General features: G+C 36.1%; 1 protein-coding gene across 31 annotated transcripts in view; it reads left to right on the plus strand.

The window, feature by feature from the left end:
- Positions 1-18,203, plus strand: part of rims2a (regulating synaptic membrane exocytosis 2a) — a 175,052-nt gene that overhangs the window by 140,829 nt on the left and 16,020 nt on the right. For 27 of the 31 annotated variants that reach the window (XM_058746408.1, XM_058746411.1, XM_058746413.1 and 24 more), the window contains one exon: positions 8,693-8,937. In XM_058746408.1, the coding sequence (XP_058602391.1) occupies positions 8,693-8,937 (245 nt within the window). The remainder of the gene's footprint in view (positions 1-8,692; positions 8,938-18,203) is intronic. The other 4 variants (XM_058746410.1, XM_058746433.1, XM_058746441.1 and 1 more) reach the window with 1 other exon arrangement.

Below are 18,203 nucleotides of genomic sequence, written 5' to 3' on the forward strand. Positions count from 1 at the left end.
GAGACTTTGGCCTTTGGTAGAAAAGTGTCCACTTTGGCTGAAGCTGTGATGTCCTTTTGTGACCATCATATGATCCTGGTGTAAATCAGTTGCACATGGTCCCGCTGACAGTGATGCTCAGGTGACCTTCTAAGTATATTGAGATGAACTGATATTGTCATCAGGCTGTAGTTGAAAAACTATGGCTCTGTTCCAAATCCTAGTGAGCTGCCTTGCTGCTATACTGTTTACACTGGCATTTTTGAAATTTTAATTTATTTTAATTTTAATTTAATTTTAAATCAAACCCTATCATTCTTTCTTTCTATTTTGTTTTAGCAGAGCAGGTAAGGCTAACATTTCAAGGTAGTTATGGTGGAGATTTAGTTCAGAGATTCAAATCAAAGCACATATGTCTTATTTATTTATTTATTTATTGATGTTTTTGCAGAGGTAATATAATTATGGTAGAGATGACATGTTTTAAACCAATTTTTAATAAGTAAGGAATAATCAACGACGGGCCGTTGGATTATTAGAAAAATAATGCACGGACCGAATTCAATTATTCTGCTTATAGGCCTATTATGGTTGCCACACCTCAAGACATCGATCAGATGATATATTTCAAGGCATTCGTCCAGTATTTCTACTTAAATCGCTATTGTGAGTAGGATTATTTCTTCCGCATCTCATCCAACGCCTCCGTTGCTAATTCCAAAACGTCATTTTAAACCTAGTAACAGAGGCTTGAGACGTTGATAACAGATTAATGCAGTTAATACAGTTAATAACTAAGTTATGAGAGAGAGTGTGAGAGAATTACCTCTGTGTTTCTCTCAATAGTGTTCGGCAGCAATGTCTCTAGTTCTAGTGAAACTTAGTTCCTTTTGTTCACGAACAGCGCCGTTGTTGTTAGCTCGCTTGTGAGTAGTTTTTAAGTTGTTCACTGATAAAATCGTCAGAGTAGCGCTAACAACATTAGCGCGATGTATGTTAGTGTGTGTGCAAACTGTAACTGTATGTGCGCGGTCTGTGAGGGAGAGAGAGCGGGAGAGATTTTGTGGCAAAAACATGGACATGATCTGTCGTTTTTATCATATTGTTTACTATATTTATTTATTTGGCCAGTGTCGTTGTGGGTCTTGGTTATTTTGCTGCCTGGAACTACGTTCGCCGTGTGTTTCCCTGAAAATAATTGCACACCTTAGAACGTTCGTCAGCCAATCAGATTCAAGCATTCAACGGCCCCGTAGTATAAAGTGAATTAGTGAATACTAATATTTTAGAAGAACAAGATCATTATTTCCTTTTAGGAGTCATTCAGTGTTGCCATTTGTGACGAAGGCCCTGACTGCAGGTTAACTCAGTGGTGCACATCCATTCACATATACAGAATGAATGGCCATACTTCATACTATCACCTCAGGTACTGCTCTGGACTGACTGCCTGTTCAGAAGGCCTCCTTTATTAATCGCAGAGAGAGTTTTCTAGAGCAGACCAGATTCAAACACACCAAAGTGCCTGAAGCCATCAAGGCATTAGTAATCCTCCAGTAAACAACCTGTGCAGTTTGTCAGAATGCTTAATGATCCGTTACAGATAGTGTGTGACTTCTCTTTACACTGCCATGTGACCCATGTGTTCCTCTGGTCACTGTGGGTTTAGAAGTGTTTAAAAAAAGATGGAATTACAGGGAAATCTATGATCTACAGTTGTGGCGAAATGGAGAAATGCTTATTTTTCTTTTTTCCATGTTCGTAGTGAACTCTGTACTGTTTACACTGTTTGTTTCTCTCTCTCTCTCTCTCTCTCTCTCTCACACACACACACACACACACAGATCTCTGCAGGCTGACTGTCACTCGCAGTGGCAGCACTACTGCACTCTCTTTACGCACACCTCAAGAAAGTTATTCATCTGAAGATTAAAGTCATGCCAATTTTGTGTGCAGTATTTAAGAGAAAAAATATCTGCGTCTTAACTCGTCACCTGCCGTCCAGTTTAACTGCCTACTGTCTGTTCCTGTATAGCGCTGCACTTTGTGTCTTCACTCATTGTCATTCTTTTCAGAATATAAAACAATTAATGCTAAGAATAATAATTATAATTTCATATTTTAGCATTTGTGCAAGACCAGGGTTATTAACCTTATTAACGATTTCAACATTAACTGAAGCTAAAACTTTTTTTTTTAAAGTTAATTATTGAAACAAAATAAACTTTAACTGAAATAAAATATATATCAAATAAAAAAAACTTTTTTTCAGTTACTACATTCCTCATTGTTTAGTTTACTTTGAATTACTAAAATAATTAAAACTAAATAACCTAAAACTAAAATCTGAAACTTAAATAAAACTATATGGACATATTTAAAAATGTATAATAAAAATGACAAAAAACACATGAGTGAAATAAACATTAACATAAATAAAACAAAATGTAAAAATCTTAATTACCTGAAACTATATTCTAAAACTAACTAAATAAATAAATGACAAAAAATTTACAAAATTACAATAAATAATTATTAATGTAGTAGAATATTAATGAATACTATAAGACCCCAAAATATTATTATTATTGTTAGTAATAATAGTAATAATAATAATTTTATATGTTTGCATGTTCTGCATTATATATTTGTATATATTATATAATATTTATATATTTATATTATTCAGTAATTCAACTCAAATTGTGAAACTCGTGTATTAAATAAGTTCAGTGCACACAGACTGAAGTAGTTTAAGTCTTTGGTTCTTTTAATTGTGATGATTTTGGCTCACATTTAACAACAACCCACCAATTCACTATCTCAACAAATTAGAAAACTTCATAAGACCAATAAAAAAAACATTTGTAGTGAATTGTTGGCCTTCTGGAAAGTATGTTCATTTACTGTATATGTACTCAATACTTGGTAGGGGCTCCTTTTGCTTTAATTACTGCCTCAATTCGGCGTGGCATGGAGGTGATCAGTTTGTGGCACTGCTGATTCTCTGTGGGGTTCAGGTCTGGTGAGTTTGCTGGCCAGTCAAGCACACCAACACCATGGTCATTTGACCAACTTTTGGTACTTTTGGCAGTGTGGGCAGGTGCCAAATCCTGCTGGAAAATGAAATCAGCATCTTTAAAAATCTGGTCAGCAGAAGGAAGCATGAAGTGCTCCAAAATTTCTTGGTAAACGGGTGCAAAAAACACAATGGACCAACACCAGCAGATGACATTGCACCCCAAATCATCACAGACTGTTGAAACTTAACACTGGACTTCAAGCAACTTGGGCTATGAGCTTCTCCACCCTTCCTCCAGACTCTAGGACCTTGGTTTCCAAATGAAATACAAAACTTGCTCTCATCTGAAAAGAGGACTTTGGACCACTGGGCAACAGTCCAGTTCTTCTTCTCCTTAGCCCAGGTAAGACGCCTCTGACGTTGTCTGTGGTTCAGGAGTGGCTTAACAAGAGGAATACAACAACTGTAGCCAAATTCCTCGACACGTCTGTGTGTGGTGGCTCTTGATGCCTTGACCCCAGCCTCAGTCCATTCCTTGTGAAGTTCACCCAAATTCTTGAATCGATTTTGCTTGACAATCCTCATAAGGCTGCGGTTCTCTCGGTTGGTTGTGCATCTTTTTCTTCCACACTTTTTCCTTCCACTCAACTTTCTGTCAACATGCTTGGATACAGCACTCTGTGAACAGCCAGCTTCTTTGGCAATGAATGTTTGTGGCTTACCCTCCTTGTGAAGGGTGTCAATGATTGTCTTCTGGACAACTGTCAGATCAGCAGTCTTCCCCATGATTGTGTAGCCTAGTGAACCAAACTGAGAGACCATTTTTAAGGCTCAGGAAACTTTTGCAGGTGTTTTGAGTTGATTAGCTGATTGGCATGTCACCATATTCTAATTTGTTGAGATAGTGAATTGGTGGGTTTTTGTTAAATGTGAGCCAAAATCATCACAATTAAAAGAACCAAAGACTTAAACTACTTCAGTCTGTGTGCATTGAATTTATTTAATACACGAGTTTCACAATTTGAGTTGAATTACTGAAATAAATGAACTTTTCCACGACATTCTAATTTATTGAGATGCACCTGTATATATTTTTTTGTTGTTATATTTTTAATTCTTGAAACTCTCTACACAATTAATAAAAATGAAAGTTCTAAAACAGGTTTATTTTTATATATATATGTATATATATTTTTGTTGTTATATTTTTAATTAGCTTCTAGAAACTCTCTACACAATTAGTAAAAATGAAATTTCTGATACAGGTTTGGAGCAATGCCTAGGCAATTATAATGAAGTATAACCATTCAAGAAGACTTGACCGTTCATATCCGGATGGATGTGCACCTTTAAGAAGTTACTGTTAGGAGACACATTCTCTTTCTCAGACTTTGGTGTTTTTGATCTGTGGTCAGGTTTTCAAACTACAGAGTAGACCTTGTCTATCCATATAAACCATGAAGTATAACCACATAATGTTCTTATTGTCTTTGTGAATTTGTTTGCAAACTTTTGCACGGATAATTCCCTGCCAATCTGTCAATCATACGGTGAGATATAATCCAGAGAGACAGATGTGTCTTGTCATCACGGCAGCATAAAGGATTTTGTGAATTGGCGTCCAGCGTTAATCTCCACCTGGGTTTTGTGTCGGTCACAGCTCTCTACGAGCCGTTCTCATTACAGTGATGAGAGGAAGGTAATGGCCATCTGAAGCCCTGCGGCGGCGCGACACTTCTCTCCGTGAGAATGTGAGAGCCTGCCAACCTCTCACGTGCGGCGCTGCTGGAGGGAGCTGTCTGCATGATAAATATATTGTCTGGCAGCATCCCGTCCAATCAATCAGTCAATGCAACATTAACTCTCAGACTGTTGTTGAGTTGTGATTTTCCCCAGAAACATACACATTTGATTCCACTCTATTCTTATTGCTCCACAATGACAACAGTTGACCTCAAACCAAAAACTGACTCTACAAAATGCCATTTTTGGGCTATAGTTTGCTATTCCCACCTTGTAGCAGCATTGTCGATGTAGCTCGTACATGCATTTTGTAATGAATCATAAAAAGTCCTAAATCTTTTGAATGCTATAAATCATAATTTTTGAGTATTTTTGGGGGCTGTTCTGTGTCTGTGCTTAGTTTCTGTGTGCAACACTTAGTGTTGTTACTTGTAACTAAAACGTTTTTTTTTTTTTTTTTTTTTTTGAAATAAAGCTGAAATTATAAATATATGAGGGACTTGAAAATTAGAAATGATGCCTTGGCAACTAATTAAAATAAAATGCATTTAAAGTACTAAAATAAAGACAAACTGAAATAAAAAGTAAAGTAAGTTAAATTAAAATAAATTAAATAGAGATATTTTACACAAACGTACATAAAATATAAAAACTGAAAATATAAAACTTAAAGCTATTTAAAAATATTAATAAGTGCTATAATAGAATGCATCTATTACTAAAATAATGTTAACATAAAATAATACTTTTTTTTCATTAATTGAAAAATTAATTAAAAAAAGAACTTAAATAAAAAAGAGATATTGAATCAGTAACTAACTGAAATAAAGTACTAAAATTAAAACAAACTGAAATAAATATAACGATAAATAGAAATATATTATAGAAAAGCACATAAAATTACTACAACTAAAAATATAAAACTGACAGAAAGTAATGCAAAGGTAACGTAATGCATTACTTTCCATAAAAAGTCAATTAGTTGCTTTTTCATGGAGTAGAGCAGTATTGTAATGCATTACTTTTAAAAGTAACTTTCCCCAACACATGCTAGACACTAAATCTTTAACTTTTGCAATTCATATCACTGTTTTTCAGCATCTCATACTGTAAGCATTAGGGATGCACCGAATGTTCGGCAACCGAAATTGTTCGGCCGAAAATATGAAAAAAAGCTCTTTCGGTGATCGCCAAATAAGCGAAAAGACCGAATAAATTGTACCGAACAATGACGTGACATGATCAAATAGAGGCGCGCACTAATGCAGCAAACACATCTGCAGTATGAAAGTATTTAAAACTGTCAGAGAAAGACGCAAAAATTATAGCATGCACGAAATAGCAACAGCGAGAGACTGCTTTGTGCTGTATCTCATGTCTCCGATGAGAAGAGGAAGAGGTGGTTGATGCTGGTTACTGTGATGATTGAAATCGCGAAATAGCCTCAAACGATTAGTAAATAAACTGCATAATGGTATGTTTTCGAATACATGCACGAATTGCATGTATTCAAACAGTGCTGCACGAGCTCGTGGAGCCAGGGTTCAAAGTCCAAAGCGCGAGGAAAATCTGCGCTGAAACACTGTTACTCGTCATTTGCTCAGTAACATACATTTTTATGAGTTTTTTTAAAAGCCGTGTCACAATGTGATATCTGCATGCTGTTGTCAACAAAAAGAAGCGCTGAGGTCTTCCTGCGGGTTTCTGCCAAAATAAAAGCTCCATCAACATTCATAAATGTTAGTATTGTAATCTTACTGTTGTTCTGTAAAATAAAATAAAACGCAAGACAATAATAATGATAATAACAGTTACCCTACAACAGCTGTATTAATACATTTACTATAACATTCACACATAGTGTTCAAATTGGGTTCTGTAATATATTCTACTTTTTTAAAAGAAGTCTCTTCTGCTCAGCAAGACTGCATTTATTTGTACAGTAAAAAATACATGCCTAATTTATTGCCTATAAAGGAGGTCTCAAAAAATATTATTTTACTAACTTATTAATTTTAAGTTAAATTGTGGTTTGATGGTATAATGTCTGCTAGAATGTTTAAAAATTTTCAGTGTTAAGTAAATATTTTTAAATTGTTGTTTTGTAATTTATTTCTTTTTTATTTGAAAAGCAGGACAAAACAGTAAAAAGTACGTTTTGGCTATTTAATTTATGCAACGGTGAAAAAAATGGCAAAATAGGCCTACATGGGGGGAAAAAATGCGAAAAACCGTGTTTGGTATTCGGCCTTCGGCCCAGTGTTTCATTTTGTTCGGCTTCGGCCAAGAATTTTCATTTCGGTGCATCCCTAGTAAGTATCACATTTTTAAGATGCTTTTTTCAAGTTAAAAGAAGTTTAATTTTTAAAACGTCTAAGAGAAGAAGGAGACTTAACAGAAGTTTCCATTTAATCTTATTGCTTTCTTCGAGAAAGAATTGAGATATGAACGAGGTTTCATCTGTGATTTCTCAATGTATTGACGGGTTAAATGGGAGCTCAGCTCACTGCCGTAGAGAGTGTAGTGATGATCTACACAGATACTACTCTTTCTCGTGAAATATATCGGTCCCAAATATTTCAGGATCCAAGATTACCAGATTACAGACAGCTTGATGTGGCTTGGCTGTAATTGAGCAGAATGGGTTGTTGGACAGGGCTGTATTTTGAAAAGGCTAATTGTAGTAATTGAAGAACATGTTGTCAGAGCTCATTGATTTGTCGCATGTTTCTGTGGCTGTAATTGCATTGATGATGAAGAAGAGCAGACCTACGGCTGCACGTGTATCATTTAAACACATTTATAATCATTAAGATTTCATTAGGATCCTTTGTCCAGGAAGTCGTTTGTCTTTTCGCTTCACAGCTCGCTCACAGCCGTGTGAGATGCTAATTTAATCTTTTTACACGTGTCCTCATTTTTTTTTTTTGTCCTGCTGAAAAATAAAATAGACCAGCCTGTGTGGGATATAGAGCAGCGTGCATTTCAGCGCTGAGTGAGTGAACTTAACAAATCAAATTCACTGAAGGCTTCATGCATGAAATGCTCCTATCAGTTAGGATGAAATAGGTGAACTGCTGCAAGTTTTTATGCTGTTTTAAGAACAGTTCGTGGGAGGTGTGTGAGTTGTGACTCTTAAATGAGTCAGCGAGCTGCTAGATATAGCTCAGGTTCATTCATGCTGATGAGGGAAGCAGCTATAAATGTATTTTCAGTATTTTTTGTAAAATTACGTCTATACCTGTGCATACTATGTATTTTTATTGCTGCTTATTCAATAAATATTGCTTTGTTAGCAACATGCTAACGTCAGACTGTTGTGCAGCAAGATTGCTTCCTATGCGGCACACTTGTGACAGCCTTTGTATAATTGAAATATCCAATATAGTAATCTATAAAACGCTCCATTTCTGTTTATTATACTATGCCAATATACAGTAAATTCACTAAAAACAGTATTTGAATATGTAATATAATTGATTATTCATATTAATAACAGTTTATTATTTTTAATATTTTATTATTGTAATATTAATTGACATATTTTATAATATATTTATGAAAAGTATCACATGAAACCATTTCAAACAGTAGTATGCTACAATGTGACATGATTTCATTATGCTGCATGTTTAATTCATCTATTGTCACTGTTCAGTTATCATCAAAAACTAAATATTTTGTATTTTCAAATAAGTTATAACTAAAACGTAACACATAGAACATCAGGCCCATCCCAAAACTTTACTGTGAGGCATCTTAAGCTGATTGGAGGCCTAAACCCTTTAACCTTTGACCTTATTCTGACCTGAATCTCCACTTCCCTTCTCCCTCCACTTACCTAACTCTCTCCTTTCTCTCCTCCATCATCCATCCATCCTCCACTCTTCCCCTCCGCCGCTCCTCCTCCTCTCTTCACGTCTCTCCTCCACGGGCCGCCACTGACAGTGAATTTACGTCCAAAATGAAAAACAGGCAAACGGGAACGGCGGCCGGGGGCAACATGACCAAGAGCACCAGCATCGGCGGGGACATGTGCAGTCTGGAGAAGACCGACGGCAGCCAGTCAGACACGGCCGTGAGCCTGGTGGGAACCGTTGAAAAGAAACGGCGCTCCAGCATTGGCGCCAAGATGGCGGCGGTCGTGGGGTTGAGCCGAAAGAGCCGCAGCGCCTCGCAGCTCAGCCAGACAGGTAGGAGTCCAATAATGTCTGTCTGTTTCCTGTTTGTCTCTAACTCAGCATCTTTCATTTTTCCTTTTGTTGTCTGTATGTTCTTCTCGACCCTTTTTCTTGCATCAGCTCTAACAACCTAACAACTTTTATTTAAGCAGCCTGTTTCTCAAAAGTGTAAATTGGGTCGGAGCAGGACCGAAGACCACCGAATAATTGAGACCCTCTGTTTCACACCATTCTTTCTTTCTGTTGCTGTTGCTCTGAAGTGACAGAAGTTCACCAAATGTTTGCAGCTTTTTATTTCAGTCGAGTGCGCAATCAATGAATATCCAACTGCTTAAAATTTGAAACATTGTTTTATTTAGGCTAAAGTAACATGGTATTATTATATTTTTTTGGACATGTACTATGGTAATGTCATGTTTGGACATTTATCATTGCAGTACTTTGTTATTCTTTGAATACATAAAATATAATCATTTAGTACTATGGTATATGTCAAAATACCATGATATTACTATAGTACATGTCCAAAGACATGGTATTTGTACATTTTATCACAGTAATACCTTTTTGTTGATGATGTGCTGTGGTACAGGGTTGTTGCATAATGATATTATACACAAAGTAACATGGTATTACCATGATTTTTGGACATGTACTGTGGTAATTTCATGTTTTTGGTCATTTATTGTATTTGACTATATAAAATATATTAATTCAGTACCATGGTATATGCAAAAAACATGACATTTGTGCATTTTATCAAGTTTTGTTTTTTTTTGGATAGAAGTTGGAATAATTTTGTGTTGTGGTAGAGAATTGTTTCATTATGATTGCTTTATTTGAAGAGGCTGGTTGTTGGTGCATGGTTTTTGTTTGGTAGCAGATTTAAGGTGTTGCTCATACATTTTTCATTGCTGTTGCATTGCTGGTTGAAGCTGGTACCTTTTAGGTTCAAACCATGGAAGGAGCCATCAATGAAGCATCACTGTTGTGCTCTTGATGATTTTTTATTCTCAGGTGCTGCAGTCTGAAGTGTATCACACAGCAAACACATCCTCAACCCTTCTAGCACAGCATGCATTTACCCTTACAAAAGTAACTGAATACAATGATGCATTGATATATATATCATGGTACTGAATTGCATTTACAGTATGTGGCACTCCAGAACTTTTCAGTTCAGTTCAATTCAGTATACTTCCAAGAATACCATAGTTCTATTGTGGTACACATCCAAACAATCCTTGAACCATGGCATGCTTTGGAACATTTTTAGTATGTTTATTTTCTTTTCACTTTATAAACTGTTCACACAAAAAGTACCAAGGTATTATCTTGTTTTTTGCAAACATTTACCACATTAATACTGTTCAGTTTTTCTTGGCCATTTGCTTTGTAAATACTGTGGTATTCTGTGAAGTACCTTGGACTACCGTGCAAATATCATATATTATAAAGCAAATTAATACATTAAATTGATCTAAAGTGACAAGTCATAATGTTACAAAAGATGAACTTTCTATATAGAATCCTGGGGGGAAAGGAAAGAAATAAAATTTTAAATTGTAATTTTATTTTACATTATTAGTGTTTTTACTGAATTTGTTTTCATCGAATAATTACAGCCTTGGTGAGCGTAAGAGACTTGTTTTTAGAAACTGACCTCAGTAGTTAAACAGTAGTTGTAGCAGCTTTGTATCATGCATTGTATCATGGTATCACGACAAGACTTTTTTAGGGAATACGTGGTTAATTCTCATAAAGAAAACCTGCTAATATTTTGGTAGTACACATCAGTTCTGAGGCACCATTTCATATATTTTATAGATTACTGATTTCTCTTTACAGCATCTCTGCAAAGACTTTGTTTTCTCCCACATTCTGTCTGTCTAGAGTTTCCATGGTTTGCTGTAATTGAAGAGTATGAGCGTATTTTCCACTGTGGACACGTTTATCTCATTTGTTGCTGTCAATGAGCAGCTGATAAAAACACTCTTTTAAAAATGTGGCTCTGTTTATCCAGAGGTCAGTGGATTTCTTTGCCGTCTGTAGCCGACACTCAGCCTCTAATCACCTCATTGGCTAGCGCTGGCTGTCTGAAATCTGAATGGTGGCGTGCAGGTAGATCACATGCCCGAAGAAATGAACACAGCCCATCAGACGGCTCGTGCTCAGCCTGCACATGGCAGGTGGTTGGCAGTGTGTTTGTAATAAGTTGGGCTGGTTGCCAGGGGCTGTAGCACTTTGTCATGTCTCGTGGGGTGTGTTGTGTCTTCTGCTTGTCTGTGATGTATTTGAGCATCCTTCCATTAACAGAGTCTCAGCTTGTAAAAAATGAAGATGAACACACAGACCTCAGTTGGTCGTTTTTATCTGGAGGAAATTTGGCAACCTAGTATTTTTTTGTTTTTGTTCTAAAGCTGATGTGTGCTATATTTTACAATGCTAAAATGCTTTTTTTCAAAATCTCTAAAATGAGTAAAAGTCATTATTGTTCATTAGCTGTTCTTAGTGGCACACTGGTTAACCAGAAAAATTAAAAATGACACTTCATGCCCAAAAGGTTGCCGACCCCTGGTATATAGTATCCAAATCGCCAATTTAATTCATATGGAATATCGGAAAAACTGTCTAAATCTGCACTTCAAGAGAACAAAATGGTCACTTCCAGGGAAATTGGTACAACATAAAAATGGAAATGAATGGTCAATCAACTGGGTAAAGTCACTTTAGGTTTTTTTTCCCCAATGTAATTCATTTATTGTTTGTTAGAGATTGTTTCCATATGTAGTATTTATTATTGTTATTAATATGAATATGCTTTTATATTTTATATTTTCAGTTTTCATTTAAATCTTAGTTTGTCATTTTAGTACTTATATTTTAGTTCGTTGCAAAGGCAAAATTTGCAACAAAGGTTTTTATCTAATATGTATTTTATTTTATTTTGCTTTTATTTCAATTAATGAAAACTATTTTAATGCTTAATTAATAATAATGCTGCATCAGAGCAGCATGTGAGATGCTATGTGATTGCATTGTTCTGATATTTTCTTCTGTAATTTATGTAATTTATTTCTTGTTCAGTGCAATGGTTGACAGATGTATTTATTAATATTAGCTTTTCTTTTTATATTTTTAGTTTAATTTTAGTAATTTTGTAATGCACTTTTAGTTTTTTAGAATTTCTTTTTAGCAAGATTTTTTATTTATTTTCAATTTAGTTTTAGCAATTTTTATTACTTCAACTTCAGCTTTTTTTCAGTTAGATGATACTGTTCTGATATTTTCTTCTGTGTGTGTGCGTGCACATATATACACATTTTTAAAATTTCATTCTTATCTTGTTTGCATCACTCATTTTTATGCAATGTGATATCATTTATAAAACAGCTATACACAGCTAATGATATCAACAAATGCTAGAGACAAAACAGACCAGACAGATTTTCTTCCGTTTTGGAAAACAATTTGAATCAAAGTCGACACTGAGAATTCCAACCAAACGTGAGAAATGGATGTTCATGTTGAGGTCCAGTGTGCTGTTTTATTTGGTGCTTTAGAGAGCCTTCTGTTCAGTGTCACACTCAATACAGCGACACGCTTTCACCGACTACAGGAAATCAGGTCTGGCTGAGATGTGCAGCTCTGAACAACAACACCGGCTCATGAGATGTGAATCATAGAGCATATCAATTTTTCAGGCAGAGCTTTTAGGTGGTGTGCGCGTACAGGCGTTTGAAATCCCTGGCCTGTTTCTCAAAGCCGAATCCGACTCTCCGGCTGCTTCCTGCTCCACTTTGTTGTGCTTAATTCAGAAAGCCTGACAGCAAGAGAGGGCATACTGCACAGATACACGCTTTAAAAAGAGGTTATTCTAGGCCTTCACTGGGTAAAAAAAAAATGGTTTTGTGTGTTTGAAAGGCGGTTGCACACACTGAACAGCTGAAGATCTCTTGAGACTGTTGTCTTCTATGTCTAGTTCACTTCTTTTTCCACTATGAAGATTTATTTCATGGTGCATGCAGATTTAGACACACTGAAGAAAATGCCTGTGTGCATTTTTATCTGGAGTTATACTATTTTTGCTACTGGCCATAGTTTAATAATGCATTCATGTTTACAGGGGCTGTATTTAGTTATTTAATTAATTAATTAATTTATTTATTTATTTGTTGAGGGTGCACCAGGGTCAATAATTGTTACTTGATACCCAAGGCTACTTGGAAAAAATTCAATGCTTATGTTCAGAAATAGTGCAGTAAATTGATCAATGCTTTTTCTTTGAACTTTCTATTCATCAAAGAATCCTTAGAAATCCTGTAAATAATCCTGTATCACTTTTCCACAAAAATACTAAGCAGCTCAACTGTTTTTAACATTAATAATAAAAAGAAGAAATGTTTCTTGAGCAGCAAATCACCATATTAGAATGATTTCTGAACGATCATGTGACACTGAAGACATAGCATAAATAAATTACATTTTAAAACGCATTCAAATAGCAAACAGTTGTTTTAAATTGTAATAATGTTTCATCATAATTCTGTTTTAATGCATTTTTAATCAAATGTGAGTGCAAGACTTCTTTCTTCTTTAAAAAACACAAAAACTTTTGAATGGCAGTCTATATATAAATTATTGTTCTCTAACTGTCCAGTTAAAATATCTCAAAATCCTCACAACAGTCACTGTTGATTTAATGTTGAGCTTGTCTCTAATGGTGCTGTGTAGTGACATTCACATTAGTTATAGGTGTTTTGCGTCATACTAGCCGTTCCTGTTTTAGTGTATCAGCATCCATGTCCATTTAGTATTTCCATGGAATATTTTTCAGGTTATAATACTGTATCTCAGCACTGTGAGTGTTCATGAGAGACCGCTGGAGTCCCGTGGACCTCTCTAATTAATCTTTGATGACAAGTTCTGCAGGAGAGATGTTCATGGAGCTGAAGCCTCGCGGTTTTATTCATGACCAAGCTGAATCATCGCCCTGATTTATGGTGCCCGATTGTTCCTCTCGGCGTTTAGGAGGCCTGAATTCTCTTGTAATTACACCCAGCGCTCCATGGAGAACCATCTCACATCTAACCTCTGCTGATCTTCCCCTGCCTTCAGATCTGTGTCAGCAAAGAGGCCAGAGCTGCAAGTGCAGATGAAAACACCTCATGTTCAGTGCTCTCTGTGGATTTTTAAATGCTCACTCTGGCAAAGCACAATGCACAAGACTGTTTTTGTTCAGATATGGCTCTTTTACGGCTCAAGAGGTCTTAGTAGGACTGCGTGATAATAGTTAAGCTGATAATGGTGATTATTATCATTTTTGATTTCATCAGAATTCTTGCACTTTCACATGCACAAATCAAAAATGTCAACTTGCATGGTTTATTTTATCGCATTTAGTTTGTGCATGCTTTATATTCATTGTATAAATAAACAAACTCTTTGCATGAAATCTGGTATAAGAAGTAGTTTCATTCAAAAGAAAAACCGGTTAAATTTCTAGTATTCCAAATTATGTTCATTTGTCTATTAAAACAACAGCGTAAAACAGCGCAAGCATTCGTGGTAATGAATTGAGAGACAGACTGGCTGTAGTACAATTTTATTTGAACAAAGAATTGCAGTGGAGATTGCTAAACTCCAAATTATACGATATTAGGTGTTTTTTTAGATCATCATTGCTCTTTTTTCAGTGTAGAAAGAGCATGTGCACATGGTTGCCAGATTAAGAAAAACATCCATTTCAGAGAAAAGTTCTGACTGGGAGAATTAAACTCTTAACATCTGGCAACCACATGCATGAAAGCTTGTGGAGGCTGGTTAGCAATGCAAGATAATGCAAATGTCAAATGAAAAGAAAAAAAAAAAAGTAGTTTTCAGGATAAATAACCAGCGGGCAAATATCGCAGATGATTATGCTTAATGAATCGAAAGCAGCATAAATTGTGATCACAATTAAAATACGATTAATCATGCAGCCCTAGTTCTTAGGTATGTTTCGTTTAAGTAAATGAAGTCTGTTTCTGTATAACATTATTGTGGATAGGTCAGCTCCGATTATTTGGTTTTGTGAGATTTTGTTGAGACATGTTTGATTGCTAGAGGCTTTTGTTCAATTTGAGCAGCAGGTTTTAAAAAATCTCCATGTTGACCCATTGCTGCTTAGAAGAAGCAGTTGAGATATTGAGGGTCTCTCATTTTTCTTTGATGATGGTGCATCTCTCTCTCTTTCTCTTTCTCTCTCTCTGCAGCGTTATAATAGATTTTCAAAAATCCCACAGGCTCCTAATGCATCCTGGGAAAGTTGAAACCGCTGGTGTGCCCATCAGTGTAATCGATGTAATCTCATCCGTGTGCCCTCAGCGTTCAGTTCTGGAGCCATTTGAGCTTCCGTGATTCTCATGGAGGGCTCATATGCTACAGGAGCTACCCATCCAAATATGTTTCCCGGAAAAGGAAGCGTTTTTTCACTCTATAGGTGCCGTTGAGGCTCACTCTATAGGTGCCACTTACTGCACTCTTATTGCATACTGTATTGCTGATCTACAGTATATTCACTCTTAAAAATAAAGGTTCTTTATTGGAATTGATGGTTCCATGAAGAACCCTTAACATCCAATGTACAAAAGGTTCTTCGTGTAACCAATAAAGAACTTTTATTTTTAAGAACCTATCATTTTTAACTGTTCTTTTAAGAACTGTTCACTGAAAGTTCTTTGGGGAACCAAAAATGGTTCTTCCATAGCATCGCTACAAAAACAAGCGATTGGATCCTTAAATGTAAAGTATTGAGCATTTCTGATAAGGTTTTTGCACTGAAAAATAACAAGGTAACACAACTGTGGTGAATTTGTCCCATAGTCCTTAAATGTGCAGAGGGTTTCCGCATTGCTGCATGTGTCTGGCTTTAAAGTATTCAGGAGGCGTTCACTTTTCACTGTTTCCAAACACACACACACACACACACACACACACGTGCCTATTTAAAATGACTCTCTTTAAATTACTGCCAGCCTCTTTTCATAGATGATTTTCCATGCTGCATGTTTTGCTGAGGATTAATGTGGTGCTAATTTGTAAACAATGTGGTTTGGGAAACGGTCAGTCTGGAAAAATATTGCGCCCACTTGAAAAGCTTCATTGAGTGGCTCTTAAAAACCTTTCCCCAGTCCAATTCCAGAGAAATGAGTTTGAGGCAGAGCAGAAGGGACATCAGAAGTAGACGCCATGCAGTCGGCGCGGGCAGATGGCGGGTAATGCGTCGTCGCAGGGGACGGACCCGTCTTGGCGACCTGCTTGTTTAACTGAACCAGATTTGGAGCAGATACACACTACTCTACTTCCCATGAATACAGTACGCATTGGTGTCACATTTTTTAAAAGCATTTAGCTACTTCAGAGGCACATTTTTATATCCTGATAGAAGTGGTTAATAAACTATTATCTAAGATAAAATTAAACTAGTATGAATGTTCACAAAATGCTTGTATCTGCCATTTAAATGGTGAATTCTGGCCAGTCCTTTTAAAATTAAATTAAATTAAATTACATTTTTTATTTGTTATTTAAATTAAAAATATATATAAATACCACATTATTTTATTTATATAACATACTGGGAGCTAGCAGACCTGGCACTGTTGAGAGCGCCGCTCACATGCAAAGTTGTCTTTTCACAAGTGTGTTTACAAGTCGTACAAGTTTACAAGTAACGTGAGGTTAAACAGACAGAGTTTCAGACAGACAAATTTCAGCTTGTAACTTTTGGAGCTCGTCCCAGCAAAGGACACTCACAACTTGACATGGTCAGAACTTTTCAGACTGACCTTACAGTACAGCATATGAAACCCGTCGTCTGGTAGGACAAACATTCCGTACTCATAGTGAACATCACGGCAGCTGCTTCTTGACAGCTCCTTCAGAAATGTGTCTCCATATAATCACATACCTCTGACCTTCACAGAGCTAAAGCTGCTGGATGTCATTTTGGATGATAAATACCTTGTTCTATCTATATGCAAATAGCATTTTTGTAAGTAAATAATTTATTGATCAGTTTCCTGAATCTAAATAACGTGGTACATGAAGATATTTCTCTTTTGAACCTCTAAAACCAAAGATAGTTTTAGACATAAAGCTGGCCTTAAAGGAATAGTTCATCTAATAGTTTCAATTGTCATCATTTCCTCACGTTTTATATTATTTTATTTTATTTGTTTTATTTTTACTTTTATCTTTTAATTTTTATTGTCTCTTTGTTTATTTGGTAGCTTTGTTGTTATATTTTGATGTTGATAGTAGTATTTTAATTATTGGTTGACATACATATGCCTCAACTAATCAGAACACAAGGAACAGCCCAAAATATCACAGTAACACACTTATATTTGCAGGGTCTATTTTCCCAAATACTTTGGTACTGTTACTCATGCCCTCATTTACTGACAAGAATCCATCTATATGATAGTTGTAAGTGTTGAACACGGATACAGGAACATGGTCTAATTAAGTAAATTGTCCTAAATTGCCGTTAACTAGATTAGACATTTATTAATCTCATGAGTTAATAAGTTTAATTTTGCGGAAGGCGTGTATGGTGAAATACACACAAGTATCTTCCGCTGCGACAAACCCGGTTACCTGACACAAAACAGAGCAAGTCACATTCTCTGTAGCCATGGTGATCTGTGCGAGCTGCAGCTTTTCCTCTGATCCGATTTTCCACGGCCCCCTCTCACCCCCTCACTAGATCTTATGCAAATGAACGGTTTCAGAAGGTGGAATGTCGCCCGGCCCCGTTCCGTCGATCCTGGAAATGAGCAAAACTATGTGAAGATGAAGAGGTAATTCATCTTATTCTGAGCTCTGATCTCAGCGCTGTGCTTTGGCTTGAGGAGGATGTAATTGGTCTCAGTGGGGTTTTGTGAGTATGTGTGGCCGGAGATAAGCCGGCTCAGTGCTCTTGTAGATCTTGTCTGGTGGACTCGCTGGATGCGCACAATGTCATGTCTCTTCTGCAGACATCATGTTCGCCAAACCCTAAATTTAGTGTGTGGAGAAGGAAAGTTTTATTCAGACTTTGAGAAGTTCTTCATAAGCAGTTTATAATAATGCAATGTTGTTCTAAATCGGTGGGATCGGGTTACATTTTTTTTTTTAAAAGAGGCCCCTATTTTAGTGTTTTAGTGATTTTTGAGTTCTGAGTCTTGAATTTTATTTGGCACAAAAAAAGTAAACAAATTTTTACAACTTATTTGTCAAGGATAACACAAAGT

The sequence above is a fragment of the Onychostoma macrolepis genome, chromosome 16, assembly GCF_012432095.1.
Source record: "Onychostoma macrolepis isolate SWU-2019 chromosome 16, ASM1243209v1, whole genome shotgun sequence".
NCBI classification, from domain to species: domain Eukaryota; kingdom Metazoa; phylum Chordata; class Actinopteri; order Cypriniformes; family Cyprinidae; genus Onychostoma; species Onychostoma macrolepis.